The 16,181-nt window shown below is 40.4% G+C and overlaps 1 protein-coding gene across 1 annotated transcript in view; it reads left to right on the top strand.

Annotated features, from left to right (window-relative positions):
- LOC141085904 (dynamin-3-like) overlaps nt 1–15,415 on the top strand; it is a 234,736-nt gene extending 219,321 nt beyond the window's left edge. The window contains exons 12-13 of the mRNA XM_073571529.1: nt 12,222–12,335; nt 13,618–15,415. Of these exons, the coding sequence (XP_073427630.1) occupies nt 12,222–12,335; nt 13,618–13,665 (162 nt within the window). The 3' untranslated portion in view covers nt 13,666–15,415. The remainder of the gene's footprint in view (nt 1–12,221; nt 12,336–13,617) is intronic.
- The last annotated feature ends 766 nt before the right edge of the window (nt 15,416–16,181 follow it).

The following is a 16,181-nucleotide window of genomic DNA, read 5'->3' as shown; positions in this document are numbered from 1 at the left end:
ACTATTCTTGAAAAATCAGTGCTGGAAAAGTAAGATGGCGCTCCTTCCCTACCATGTTGCCAAACAGTCCTGTACAGCCTTATATGGGGTATTACCACGTTCAGGAGAAATTATGTAATAAATTAATGTGCTTTTTTACCCATTTACCCATTATCAACAGCATTTTAGAGATGAAAATGTAATTATTAGTTCTTCACTGAGCATTTTCGCTTATTTCCCGCTTTGAAAAAAAAAAATCTTAGGGCTAAACAACATTTTACTGTTAAAAATGAAATTATTGTTTCGACTTCATTACTGTTAATATACTCATTGCACCCCTAGACGAATTAATTGAAGGGTGTAGTTTGTAAAATGTGATCACTTATGAGGTTTTCTGCTGTGCTGACATTTCTGGGGCTCTGCTAATGTTACATGGGACTCGCAAATCATTCTAGCAAAATCTGTACTCCAGTGTGGTACTCCTTCCCTTCTAAGCCTTGCACAGTATCGGAAAAGTAGTTTCCCACCACAGAAATTGCACAACAAATTGTATGGTTCCTTCTCTTCTTTGAGCTTTATGAAAATGAACAATTTGGGGTTAAAGCAACATTTTTGTGGGAAAAATTTGATTTTTTTTTTTATTTTCACAGCTCAGCTTTATAAAATGCTCTGAAGCACCTGGGGATTCAAAGTGCTCACCATACCGCTAGATAAATTCCTTGAGGAGTGTTGGATGCAAAATGAAGTCACTCATGGGCAGTTTCCTTTATTTTGGCACATCAGGGGTTCGGCATCTATCTATTTTAACCAATTTTGTGCTTCAAAGGTCAAACAGTGCTCCTCTTCTGAGCCCTGCCATTTGCTGAAAGAGTAGTTTTTCTCCACATATGGGGGATTGGCGTACTCAGAAGAAATTTTTCAACAAATTGTATGGTGAAATTTCTCCCTTGCAAAAATGCAAAATTTGCAGCAAAATGAATATTTTTGTGGGTAAAAATTACGGTAAAATGTTCATTTTTTTTCCTTCAACATTGCTTTAATTCCTGTGAAGTGCATAAAGGGTTATTAAACTTCTTGAATGTGGTTTTGAGAACTTGGAGTAGTGCAGTTTTTTGAATGGTGTCACTTTTGCACATTTTCTGTCATATAGCCCCTCAGTCACTTCAAACTTGAAGTAGTTCCTAAAAAAATGGTTTTGTATATTTTGTTGGAAAAATGATTATGTTTCAAAAATGATGCTGATTTAAAGTAGACATGTGGGAAATGTTATTTATTAATTATTTTGTACTTAAGGATATAAAAATTGAAAGTTTGAAAAATGGGAAATTTTCACCAAAATGTTTATGATTTCACAAATAAACACAAAAAATATCAGCCTGAATTTACCACTGATGTAAAGTACAACATGCCCCCCCCAAAAAAATTCTCAGAATCACTGGGACACATTGAAGCGTTCCAGTGTTATTACCACATAAAGTAACACTGGTCAGTATTGTAAAAATTTTCCTGGTCATGAAGGTGAAAACAGGCTCAGGGCTGAGGGTGTTAATCACAAGGTGATTGGCTAAGGCCGACCAAGGTTAAAACACTGAACTCAGTGATGTATCACATCAGATATCCAGATGTGTGCTGTTGTCTACTCATAGTCCACGTGCAAATGTTGAGTATTTGGTGAGTTTTTAACCTCCGTATTTGTAAGCCAAAATCAGGAGTGGAACAGTCAGAGGAAAAGTATAATAGAAGCACGTCACCACTTCTGTATTTATCATCCACTGCTGGTTTTGACTTAACAATACTGAGGTAAAAAACTCACCAAATACTCAATGTGTGCACGTGGCCTACATTTGACTGGATTTGGTGAGTTTTTTACCTCAGTATTTGTAAGCCAAAATCAGGAGTGGAACAGTCAGAGGAAAAGTATAATAGAAGCACGTCACCACTTCTGTATTTATCACCCACTCCTAGTTTTGACTTAACTATACTGAGGTAAAAAAACTCACCAAATACTCAATGTGTGCACGTGGCCTACATTTGACTGGATTTGGTGATTTTTTTACCTCAGTATTTGTAAACCAAAGCCTGGAGTGGGTAAAAAAATGTAGAGGTGTTGCACGTTGGTCTATGAGTAAACAGCGCACAGCTGGACATGTGATCATTGACTTTAGTGTTTTCACCATGGCCGCCCTTAGCTATGCGTGACAGCAAAGCAGGTGAAATTACTCTGTGCACTGATCACTGCTCCCCACTGACTCCATCCCTGCCTCTCAGGCCTGTAACTTACTTTCCCTCACTGTGGGGAGAGAGGTGCTAGGTGCCTCACAGACAGGAGGATGCGTCATGTACACTGCATCCTCCTCTGTCAGAGATCATCAGAGCGGCCTCTCGTGTCAGCTCAGGGAAGAGAGTGAGGGACGGAAGTCACAGGACAAAGGCGCGGCGTGTGTGTGTATCAGTGCATGTTTCTATGTGTCCATGTGTGTTTCTAAGTGTAAGTGTGTGAGTTTATGGTACCATGTAATTGGCAGAAGAACATGAAATATGTGTTAACACTAGTCCTCAACCCCTTAACCACCACCAATTTGTCTTTTTACGGCAGTAATGAAGGGACATTAGTCCTCAGCACCACTTCATCACATCATCGAGGATTAAGTGTATAGCGCCCCCCAGCAGGTGAAAATCCCACGGGTGATAGCTGTACACGACAGCTGACACCTTTTGGCATTCGTCTCGACAGAGTTTGGAATGGATGTTTGCCAATTTACCCCTTAAATGACGCTGTCAAACGAAACAGCAGGATCTAAGTGTTTAATAGGGGTTAAAAGACTCCCTTTAACACATTGGTCCCTGACAGTTGTCATCACACCCTGAGGTCATCTGACGACCCCAGGGTACCACGGTGGCCTGTTAGATCGACGGTTCTAACAGACAGTGTCAGAGAGACAGTGATAGGTCACAGGCACTGCAGTAAATGAGTACTGCAATGCATAAGAACACTGATCAAAGTGAAGTGAAAAAGTAAAAAAAGGTAAAATATGAAAAAAGTTTTAAAAAATACAAAACAAGCACACAAAAATTGCAGTAACCTTTCTTGCTACTAAAAATGCAGACTTTGTCTTCAAAGAAAAATACTCAAAAAGTAGACAATTGGTATCACCACGACCAGAACTATAAAGCTGTCATGATATTTATTCCATACGGCGAACACTGTAAAAAAAAATGATCTAATGATATAAAACACTGCAAAAGTTACGCTTTTTCATCATACAGACACACAAAAATTTTAATAAAAAGGATCAATAAAATAATATGTAAAAAAGGGTATAAGGCTGTGTGCCCACGTAGCATTTTTTAAGCGTTTCCGCGGCGTTTTTAAATGCGCGATTCTGCCGCGGAAACGCTTAAAAAAAGCATTCCATGCATTTGTAATAGAAAACGCACATGTTGTGCCAATGGTGCGTTTTTTACCGCTGTGGAATCGCTTAGCGGTAAAAAACGCAGCATGTTCATTAATTTTGCGGAATCGCCCGCGATTCCGCATACCATCAATTAGGCCGGTTTCACATTAGCGCATTTTCAGCGCGCGCACGGCCGGGGGTAGCTCCGCCCCCGATCCGGCTCTCTGCCCGGCGTGCCCGCCCCTTCCTTGTAGCGCCGCCTCCTAGCGGACAGCGGCGCCTGCGATCGGCGCACCCTATCTTTAGCATAGGGTGCGCCGATCGTGCGCAGGCCGTGCGCTAGTTGCGCTTTGACCTGCGCTGCGCACTTTTGACGGTGCGCCGTGCGCGCCAAAATCAAACTTTTCGGATTTTGGCGCGCACGGCGCACCGTCAAAAGTGCGCAGCGCAGGTCAAAGCGCAACTAGCGCACGGCCTGCGCACGATCGGCGCACCCTATGCTAAAGATAGGGTGCGCCGATCGCAGGCGCCGCTGTCCGCTAGGAGGCGGCGCTACAAGGAAGGGGCGGGCACGCCGGGCAGAGAGCCGGCTCGGGGGCGGAGCTACCCCCGGCCGTGCGCGCGCTGAAAATGCGCTAATGTGAAACCGGCCTTATATGGGCAAAAACGCTTGACAATTGTGTCAAAAACGCGTGTCAAAAACCGCATGCGTTTTCCCTGGCAAGGGCATGCGTTTCTGCTCAGGAAAAAATTGCTTGAAAAACGCGACGTGGGTACATAGCCTATATGAAAACGACAAACTGTCTTGTAAAAATAAGCCCTAATATCGCTCATTCTGCAAAAAAAATAAAAGTTACAGTTCTCAGAATATGACGACGCAAAAACAAATTCATTTTTGTAAAATATTATTTTTAGTGTGTAAAAGTAACAAAGCATAAAAAAAACTTATACATCTAGTATCCCTGTAATTGCACTAACCCAAAGAATAAAGCCACTTTATCACTTTTACCACATGATGAACCAGGAAAAAAATCTGTATATCAAAACAATAATTGATTTGCTGGTTTTGTTCATTCTTTGTTTGAAAAATCTGAATAAGAAGCAATCTGAAATGTTAAATACAAAATGGTGCCAAAATCTCATCATGCAAAAAATGAAACCCCCATACAGAGCTTTTTGCTAAAAAATAAAAAAGTTACGGCTCTTAGAATATGGCTATGAAAAAACTATATTTTATAAAATAAAGTTTTTTTTACTGTGCAGCAAAACATAAAAAAAATATAAATCTGACATCATTGTAATTGCACTGACCCCAAAAAAATTGTCTAATCACTTCTACCAGAAGGTGAACCACACAAAAATAAACTTTGCAGTGCCTGTATGTTGTAGTGCCCATTCATTGTGTCTAGCTCGAGCTTCTGAAGTCACTCACCCCGTAAATTAAATGGGCTTTCTTTGCAACAGTAATGGAAAACATATGGATTCTAATTGTAATTTAGGCACACAGTGTGGCCAGGAGGAAGGGGCATTTGTATTTGGGAGCACAGATTTTGCTGGATTTCTTTTAGTGGGAACCACGTCACTTTTCCAGAGCCTTTGTGCCAGCAATATGGACAACCCCTATATTTCTGTTAACAGATGACTTACCTGAGTGGGGACATTTTGCATTAGTTCCAATTTATCCTACGTTCTACGCTGAACACTTACATCGGTATTCCTTCTAAATACTCCGACGGATCCGTTCACTAATGAGTTAGCAGAGAAACTCTGAACTGTGTGTGGCTTCATTCGGTGGAATCCGGCTTTTAAGAGATGCACAAAACTGTGGCTGACTTTGCTTTTATGCAAACCTACAATGATGGGCACGGCTAGATCATAGACCAGACAGAGTCCACAATGTTTGCATCTGCCTCACTACAAGTAATCTTTCACCAGAGGTTCCATCTGAATTACATATTTCAGAGATTTACATGTATACCCCAGTGTAAGTGCTCAGTGCAGAGCGCAGGATAAATGTGAGCTGAGCCTTACTGCGATCTTTGGGAGGCAGAATAAACAAATCAACAACAGGTCAAGAATTTTTTAAATTTTTTTTTACGCTTTTCCTTGTATGGTATAAATGATTAGACGACCTTGTTGTGCAATACTAAGGAAATCTTGAAAACGTGATATGTTGGTGGCTCTTTAGAACTGTAGTTGGGGAACACTATTCTAGTCCAAAGCTAATTTGAAAATATTTTCTTTTAGGTGGAATCCTGTGGCCCATAAGACTCTGTACACCAGCTAATAGTATGTAGAAGACAAAAAATTTCCCAGTAGATGCATGTCAAAGGCTCCTCACCCAGGCCAACCAATATCCTGCTCTACTCTGGTGAAGGCAAAGTCCTTGAAACAGCTGTCTGTAGACTGGTGCCTATTCCCTTCCCCTTTCACTAATATCCAAATTCCATATACAGTATATTGGACCATAATTACTAGTATATTGTATATACAGTTTTTGGTTCAGACTCAAGCCCATCTATCCTTGTACGGTAAATCTATAGTATACAATCATTGGTAATGCACTGATCTAAAAACCAAATGCGACAAGTGCTCTGCACAACCCAGGTATTGGAATGGCATTTTCTGTATTCCACTAGTAAATTATTTTAATCCTGTGATCAATGCTAGATTTACTTTGTGGACAGCCTTAGATGTTAGTACAGTGGCTAATTACAGCCTTTAAATAGGCCTTGTTCTTCAGTGGTGCTTTGTGCAATACTTGTTACAATTTTTTTTTTTTTTATCAGTGATTGCTTTTAGTCTAACATTACATGCTAAATGTAATTACTGATATAATGTATATAAACAAAATAAATAATATAACTAGACTAGCTTGATCTCTTTGCAATCTTGGAATATTTATATACATTTTACACTAAAGGGGGTTTTACACCAGCGTCACCGATATTGTGACACAACAGCGATCTCTCTAGCGATCTCGCTAAGTGTGAAATGTAGCGGCAACCGGACCCCCCGCTAGCTATCACTGATCGATCTAGAATGAGTAGGTCCATTTTTCCATCGTTGGCGTCCCGCTGGCCAGCACTCATCGCTGTGTTTGAAGCTTAAAAACAACGAGCGACGTCGTTAGCGACGCAGAGCTCAGCGATACAGGTCATAGGCTGGTTTCACATTAGCGCTTTTTAAGCGCACGCACGGCCGGGGGTAGCTCCGCCCCCGAGCCGGCTCTCTGCCCGGCGTGCCCGCCCCTTGCTTGTAGCGCCGCCTCCTAGCGCACAGCAGCGCCTGCGATCGGCGCACCCTATCTTTAGCATAGGGTGCGCAGATAGTGCGCAGGCCGTGCGCTAGTTGCGCTTTGACCTGCGCTGCGCACTTTTGATGGTGCGCCGAGCACGCCGAAATCCGAAAAATTTGATTTTGGCGCGCACGGCGCACAGTCAAAAGTGCGCAGCGCAGGTCAAAGCGCAACTAGCGCACGGCCTGCGCACGATCTGCGCACCCTATGCTAAAGATAGGGTGCGCCGATCGCAGGCGCCGCTGTGCGCTAGGAGGCGGCGCTACAAGCAAGGGGTGGGCACGCCCGGCAGAGAGCCGGCTCGGGGGCGGAGCTACCCCCGGCCGTGCGTGCGCTTAAAAAGCGCTAATGTGAAACCAGCCTGAACCGGTTACAATTAAGTTGTGTGAAAGGTACTCAACGACCAACGAGGTCGTTATGCAGATCGCTGATCTGTCTTGCGTCGTTGATGAGATTGGACTGTTTGAGAGCTATCTAGCGATCATGTAACGACGCACCAGCGATCTTTGCCTGGTCGGATTGTTATCGCTGGTGCGTCGCCATGTGTGAAGGGGCCTTTAGTTTATTGACAAGTCCTCATTAGCAGGCCTGAAGTAGAAAATGCTGAATAATGCTTTTTTACCTTAGTGGTAGTACAGTCTCAAAGGGAATCTGTTACCAGGTTTTTTCTACCTCCTCTGAGAGCAGAATATTGTAGGGTCAAAGACTCTGATTCCAACAATGTATCACTTAAAGGGCTGCTTGCTGCAGTTTTGATAAAAATTACAGCTTTATCTGCAGCAGATCTCTCAGATGTTTGAATGATGAGTACTGGACAACCCCATCCATACCATGTCTCTGTGTGCGCTGTGTACACTGTGCATAAGCAGAAAGCAGCCAATGAGTGGTGGGGGCAGCGTTATACAGAACACATGGATATGGAGGAGTACCTGGCTGCTGGTTTACTAGTCCTCTAGTGATAATCTCCTATAAATAAAACCATGATTTTATCAAATCTACAGCAAGTAGCCCAGTAAGTGACACATTGCTGGAATCAGGGTCTCCGTTTCTGCATCATGCTGCTCTCAGATTAGGTGGCAAAACCATGACAGATTCCCTTTAGTAAGCTTTTATGAAATCTCCATCATATCAAACCATTATACCAGTTATACATATTCTGATCATGTCACAGTACATTTTCTATTCACTTTGGATCTAATAAAAGACATAGAGCTAGAACTTTTTTTACACAAAATTGCGCCTATTGCCTAATAGTAAGACCAAAGATGCTTCATGATAAAAGTGGCTAAACGACTCCGTTTTAACAATAGTAGGACATTTTTAGAAAGTTATATTTTCCTGTTGACCTGATCTTCATGGGAAGGGAGGGAGACGGGTGTTTTTACAAGCTTAAGTAATCTTTCAGAGTTACTTCCTTTTGTTACTTTATTCATGTAGCGACCGCAGGAATTCTGAATAGTACGTATGTAACTCATCTGAGCTCACTGGAACCTACAGGGAAGGAACCGTGTCATCCTTCATTCATCCTGTCAAGTGTACCCTGCTGACAGCTGCAGTATTATCTCCTGTCCCTGCTACTGCTGCATGTGTTTCCCTTCTTCCTGATTTATTCACTTTTATGCCAGCAACTTTCCCAACATCACATGGTCACACCAGCATTGAAGAAAAAAGAGACATAACAGGGGCTCCGATAGTTTGCATGTGTCTGGTTATACATTATGGAACATGCTTTTTTTGTTTTTTAAAAGGGGTGGTGGTCCAAATGACAGTCATTTTCCTCCTAAATCCCCACATAGCCCTCCTAATAGTATAATGACTCCCAAAAAGCCCTCCAAATTGTATAATTGCCACACATAGCACTCCAAATAGAATAATGGCCCACACATAGCCCTCCAAATAGTATAAAAGGCCCTACATAGACCTCCATACAGTATAATGGTCCCCACATATTCTTTCATACAATATTATGGGCCCCACATATTGCTCCATGCAGTATAATGGGCCCCACGTATTCCTCATACAGTATAATGGGCCCCACATATTTCTCCATACAGTATTTTGGGCCCCCGATAGTCCTCCATGGAGTATAATTGGCCCCAGACATTCCTCCATAAAGTATTATGGGCTCCACACTGTCCTACATACAGTATTATGGGCCACAGACAGTCCTCCATACAGTATTATGACCCCATATAGTCCTCTATACAGTATTATGGAACCCACATAGTCCTCCATACAATATTATGGGCCCCACATAGTCCTCTTTACAGCATTATGGGCCCCAGATAGTCCTCCATACAGTATTATAGGCTCTATATAGTCCTCTATACAGTATTATGGGCCCCATATAGTCCTCTATACAGTATTATGGGCCCCATATAGTCCTCTATACAGTATTATGGACCCCACATAGTCCTCTATACAGTATAATGAGCCCCACATAGTCCTACATACAGTATTTTTGGCAACATATACTCCTCCATAAAGGATTATGGGCCCAATATTGTCCTCCATAGAGTATAATTGGCCCCAGACATTCCTTCATAAAGTATTATGGGTTCCACATAGTCCTACATACAGTATTATGGGCCACAGGGACTCCTCCATACAGTATTATGGCCCCATATAGTCCTCCATGCAATATTATGGAACCCACATAGTCCTCCATACAATATTATGGGCCCCACATAGTCCTCTTTACAGCATTATGGGCCCCAGATAGTCCTCCATACAGTATTATAGGCTCTATATAGTCCTCTATACAGTATTATGGGCCCCATATAGTCCTCTACACAGTATTATGGGCCCCATTTAGTCCTCTATACAGTATTATGGGCCCCATATAGTCCTCTATACAGTATTATGGACCCCACATAGTCCTCTATACAGTATAATGAGCCCCACATAGTCCTACATACAGTATGTTTGGCAACATATACTCCTCCATAAAGGATTATGGGCCCAATATTGTCCTCCATAGAGTATAATTGGCCCCAGACATTCCTTCATAAAGTATTATGGGTTCCACATAGTCCTACATACAGTATTATGGGCCACAGGGACTCCTCCATACAGTATTATGGCCCCATATAGTCCTCCATGCAATATTATGGGCCCCAAATAGTCCTCCATACAGTATTATGGGCCCCACATAGACCTCTTTACAGCATTATGTGCCCCAGATAGTCCTCTAAACAGTACAATGAGCCCCACATAGTCCTACATACAGTATTTTGGGCGCCATATACTCCTCCATACAGGATCATGGGCCCAATATTGTCCTACATACATTATTATGGTCCCCATATAGTCCTACATTCATTATTATAGGTCCCAAGTAGTCCTCCATACATTATTATGAGCCCCACATTAAAAATAAATAATAAAATGAATACTCACCTCTCCCCGTTTCCCACTGCTCTGGTCTTTGCTGCACATCTTATCACCCTCTGCACTGCTTGGCACAGAGGGCGCACTGTAGTGCTGTAGCATTGGCACCGACCCACCCAACTCACAGGCCCCATAGGGCTGCGTGGTCTGTTGCCATTGACGGTACTAAACTTCTCTAATTACGCTGTCTAACTGTTTTTCTATTTGTTTTGACTTCCTTTTTGATGACTCTTTGTTTGAGAATCTCTGCATTCTGGAGGCACTGCCGCTGCCAATGCTCCCTCCCTGAAACAAAGTCAGCGACGCTTGTGTCAGCAGCGGGACTAGTCCCTGTGCTCTGTGCTCTGTGATATGTAAACAATGACAGCGCGCACTCTGTTGCCGACTCAGATCAGCAGCAACGAACTGGCACCAGAGCACGTTGTTAGAATGCCAGCACAATATATTTCATCAACATGATTCAGAATCTGCCTATAACTTTTTGTGATGTCATTACAAGGTCTAGATTTGAATAATGACCAAATGAAGCAAACAAATTAAGCAAAAAATAAATAAAGTACATATGTTTTATGGGTAGAAGGTGGAGTGCACTCATGTTTTGAACTTTGTTGATGATATTTAGCATGTGTCCCAGTAGTTTCATTAATCCCAATCTTCAAATAAATATTATCATTTGTTACCAGTGTTGATACAAGGCTTGTGCTGTCTGCTCAGAAGTCCTCAGCATTCCTGACTCCCACATAAGAAAAGGCAAAAAGCTGTCAATCACAACCAATGGGTGAAAGGCGACCACACCTCAATATGGAGGATTTCTTCTCTTGTACCTGTCATTGATAGGAACCTTGAAGTCTGTCAATGCTGCGGCTAATAAAGTGTTTTGTTAAAGAAAACTACATCAAATTGACAAGTGAGACCCTTCTAGAACAGGATCTGTCAGGTTGTCATCACATTAGGCAGTATATAAGGCTGTGTGCACACGATACAGATTTGCAGCGGATTTTACCGCGCAGAAACGTAGCATTTCTGCATTGTGATGTACAGTAGCCTTAAAATCAATGTAAAAAAAAACCGCTGTGCTAGACGCTGCAGATTTTTCCGCGCGGTTTTCCCGCTGTACAAAATCCGCAGCATGTTACTTCTTTTGTGCAGTTTTCCATCTCCCCTGTCACCGAATCCGCAGGGGGGAAACCGCGATGGAAAACCGCACCAAAACCGCATGAAAAATGGAAGAAATCCGCAGGAAAAATGCAGGTCATTTGACCTGCGGATTTCTTCCATTCTGCGCGGAAAAATCCGCAGGGCCAAAAAGTACGTCTGCACTCAGCCTAAACCTGGTGAGTGGTGACATATTACCTTTAAGGTTTTTAAAATAACATATCAATCAGGAGAAAGGAAGGAGAGGAAAAAGGTACTAACGCTTCATTCAGACATCAGTGATTTTTCTCATGCGGAAAAGAGAAAAGATATTTATTAGTATTTTGGATCTAATTTTCATCAGTGTTTGGTCACTATTTTAGTTTTAATCATCAGTGATTTTCTCTTTTGAAAAATAAATAAATAAATAAATTGCAAAGCCTCTCCTACCCATTGAATGTTAAAATGAACATTGTTTATTGTCCAGAGAACAATGCAGAAAATATATTGTACACACTAAAATACAAAGTAATGTTCTATTAGCAAGTAGTGGTTCAATGACTGGTATATAAGTAGTGTAGAGCAAATCATAGAGAGAACACTAAAAGAATCAGCAGTAGGAACGAGTGCACATTCCACCAGAGATCACTACTGATGATGACGAGAAAAACAGACATAATTCAAAGTGAGGAAATAGAACAAAAATTAAAATAAAAAGGGTTTAGGAGAGAGATAAAGAGGGAAATAAAGTTATAAATGCGCAGAAGGTGGAATCATGTAAGGATTCTAGACTGCAGCAATCGCATAAGAGTTATCCACTCTGGATAACAAACTCCCTAAAAGTTGTGTAGGACAACATTGATGGCTAATGGTATATTGAATATTACGATGGTCAGCTGTAAGAACTTTATCCACAAATATAAAAGTTTATAAAATGTATCCATGTACAGTTGTGTTTCTTTTTTTCATGTTATCAAAGTAACAATTAGAGAAATCTGAAATTCAACTTTATTCATTGTGTGCAGGTAATTCGGAAAGGATGGTTAACTATAAGCAACATCAGTCTCATGAAAGGAGGTTCCAAGGACTACTGGTTTATTCTCACCGCCGAAAGCCTCTCTTGGTATAAAGATGATGAGGTGAGGAGTTTTGAAGTTTCTCTAGAGATTAAATGAGTATAGGAATTTTGCTATATGGTTTTAGGTTATGATCCTTCGCCACCATGATGTCCATGTTGGAGAAGGAACATGTCCTAAAACCATATAGCATTGGTATACAGGGTTCTTTCTTAATTTCCTCCGTATCAGGGCCAAAATACAAGATCCTATTGTTCTCAGGGAAGAAAATTGCTGTCACCAAGAGCTGTCAGACAGCGGATTTCTGCCATCTCCCTTGACAAAGCTTAGTGGAGCATTTATGTGTATTTTGGAGTTGGAAGAAAGGAAATATCTGCCTGTGAAGGAAGTGTGCGGCTGACAGCCATGCCATGTAAATGGTAATTTAAAGGGGTGTTCCCCCTCTCAGCATTATGGGAATGCCCAAATTAAAATAATAGAAATATAACTGTTACTACTGATTTTGGGTTCAATCAAAATGTTAATGTTATTAAATGCTCAAAAATAAACAATATACAAATATAAATAAATAATAGAAAGAGGTGGCACGCGCCCTTTCCGGGTCCGATGCTGCCTTGCTGCCACTGCTCTGGTGGTTGTTTACCTTCGGCAGTGGTGACATGACATTACCAACCAGTGGCGTGTGCTATTTACATCAGCAGAGCCGCTGAGTCCAATGATTAGCTGCAGCGCTGTTGACCAGCAGCCAGTAAACAATAACTGGAGCAGCAAGGAGACGCACTGTTAGACAGGAGGAGTTTGAGTACCATTATTTCTATTATTTTTAACACAGGCACACAAATAGCATGCAGAATTCTGAAAGAGGAAAACCAATTTAAGAGTTTAAAATATAAGTACTGTATATAAAAAAAAGATTTCCAGCATTGGCACTTGTAAGATATCCACAGAATATGCCATAAATGTTTTGTAGATGGGGGATTCCTTGCCACTGATCCCTCAATCACGGTTAGGCTGTGCTCTCTCCATTCATGTTTGTGGGAGTTACGGAAATAACCAAACTTGTCAAGAGGGTATTCCTGTTCCCCTAATAGGTAGAAGTCCCAAAAGTTTGACCTTTACCTTTAAGACATTGGTGCTATGGATATGTCATAGATATTTATAATAAAAGAACACCTTTATGTTGCAGTTATTTTAGGGACATTTTTGCAAATAAACAATCATAAGTAAAGTAATATTTTCTCTGTTACAGTAAGAAAGCTTATTACCCTGATGTGGAAATGTTTTAAAAATATCAATATGTTGCATTACTAATATTTTTAGCTTTTCAATGCCATTATTTTTTTAGGTAGTATTTGCTCATGTCAAATGTCAAAAATCCAAAACGTATCAATGAAGCAGCCAAAATTGTCAGTCACTGACACCGATGAGGATCTAACAAAGTAAATTCCTGGCTTCTATGAATCTATGTATAGAAATAATGTAATTGTCTGTTGTTTCTTTGTATCTTTTATGTTTGTAAATATGTACCTACTTTCTAAGTTACTGCCTAGTTTTATGTATAGCTCATTTCTTTGTGATTATGCCTAGAGGAGTCTGCTGTAGTTTTAGGTGATTTTTACTAGTATAGAAAATTCACTTTACAGGCAAGCCCAGGCATTACATGTCTCATAAATGCTGGACCGGACAGTACTTATTTGTAGCAGAGTCCATTGTTTCTTCAATTCTGATTGAAAGCTAAACACTAACGAAATTCAATTAGCGTCTCTGGCCAAAGTAGATATAAAAAAAAATTATTTCTTAATTCTTTAAGGCCACATGGATTAGCCTTCCACATTTTCTGCTCTATGTTTCCTATTAATAAAAAAAATGTCTACATTGATCTGGAATGCATTTATATGATGTCGTGAGTTTTCCAGTTGGAATTTGAAAATGAGAACATCTGGTGTGTAGTGTTGTTACCCTCTGCAAACAGAGGGCCCCCAACGAGCCATGAAAATAAAGGCTCTGTTATCCTTTAGCTGTCACTCATAACCCTCACCACTGGAATGAGCCCAATTAAGGAGGCCCTCTGCCGGCTTCAGTTTACATTCAAGCATTACCTTTTTTTTTCCCCAGAAAACACATGCTATGGATTTTGGAACACTACTTCATTTCAGTAAAAGAGTACTTTTTTTTTCTTGAAATTAATACAGGACACCAAAAAGTAGGTTCACACTATACTTTAAAGCAGATCTATCACCTGATTTCACAATGCAAAATGCATAGATTAATAAATAGATCTCTTAAACCTGATAAGGCTAGTGTATTTACTTTGAAAATCTATGTGAGAATTGTGGAGTAAGCCTATATAAAGGTTTCACTAATATTAAAATCAATATATAATTCAAATGGGGCATATTTGCCGAACAACTAAAATACTCATGTTTTTGTTTGAGGATTATAAAGCTAGATTTTTAATGTAAGTATAGCAGCCTCATCAGGTTTAGAAAATCTGTTTAATAATGTATGCACTTTGTATGAAATCTGGGGATAGATTTGCCTAAATTTTGCTTCCCTCATTGTCATCTGTTGGGCACTGGATGTCTACAAGGCAGCTATATGCCTCTAGTAGTACAATGCGACCTTTGCACAATTTCTTGAGTTGAGAAATAATTGGAATAGAAGTCTCATTCCAATTCTAGTAGTAATGCATGATTTACATTGACTATTTAAGTGTGACCGTGGCATTGTGTCAATGAAAATATTGCACTACTACTACATTGGCGTCTAGTGATACAACTTTTGTAAGCTGGCATTGTGCCAGTGAATGGATGAAGTCCATTGCAACTTTTGGGGCTTTTTTTTTTTTGCCATAGTTGAATTGATTTACACACCATTTGACAAGGGAAAACGCAAATATGGCAGAATAAATATGATTCCAAAAAATGTACATTAGTGCAGAATATACTTAATTTTGAGTTTTTGCAGGCAAATGCAAAATTGTATTGCTGATTGCATCACTAGTTTTGTATACTGTACCATTAGTAATCACGGCTTATAGGGCACGTAAAGAAATTCCCAATAGGTGCAGCCGACCTGGTGCACTGATAGAAATTCTTCCAAGGGAATTCTGGCAGTGCGTAATGAGGATGAAGATACCAGGTGAAGGGCGTTCACATGATAGCAGATGTAATCAAATTACCAAAAAGGTACCGGATGAATAAAATAAAAATGTATCTAAAAACACAACATGTTTCAGCTGTATCCAGGCTTCTTCACATATCTAGACACCTGAAGAAGGCTGGAAACATCTGAAACTTGTTTTTTTTTACCTGTATTTTATTCTTCTGGTAATTTTTGGTAATTTGATTACATCTGCTATCATGGGAGCACCCTTCACCTGGTATCTTCACTCTCATTATTGTTTGTGTATTAATTAATTATATGAATATAACATATAGCAAAAAAATATATTCTTCATAAACATGACTTTAATTCCCTATGAATTGGCAAAATTAGAATTCTAGTTTCGGGTTGGGACCTATGTAGTTTTCATTTGCACTGTTTAGTATTGAGGTTTTTTTGTTTTTACAGTGTGCGATAATTTCTTCTGATTACTTGTAATTTTACTATTTACCAGTAATATTTGCTTTACAAACAGGACGATGATATCTAATAAAGCAGTGCAACAAGATGGCAGAAGGTGTTTTTATTGTGAGGTCAGCACCATTATGTTTGGTCTTTGCAGCTTGTCTCTCAGGAGACCATATAGGAAAGGCATTAGAACTAATAAAAATGTCAAGTACAGGTGGTTTTTCAGTTGACAGAATGAAACGGCTCTTGTGTTGTAGTTGCAGCTGAGGCTGTGGTACTGTAAATCATGATGTGGATGCTGCCACTGGCGGGTAGTCCCTCAGGCTGGGTTGTCAT

This window comes from Dendrobates tinctorius, unplaced genomic scaffold (assembly GCF_039654945.1).
Source record: "Dendrobates tinctorius isolate UK_male_01 unplaced genomic scaffold, ASM3965494v1 ptg000029l, whole genome shotgun sequence".
In the NCBI taxonomy this organism is placed as follows: domain Eukaryota; kingdom Metazoa; phylum Chordata; class Amphibia; order Anura; family Dendrobatidae; genus Dendrobates; species Dendrobates tinctorius.
The sequence above is the reverse complement of the archived record's forward strand: the minus strand, read 5'-3'. Positions and strand labels throughout refer to the sequence as shown.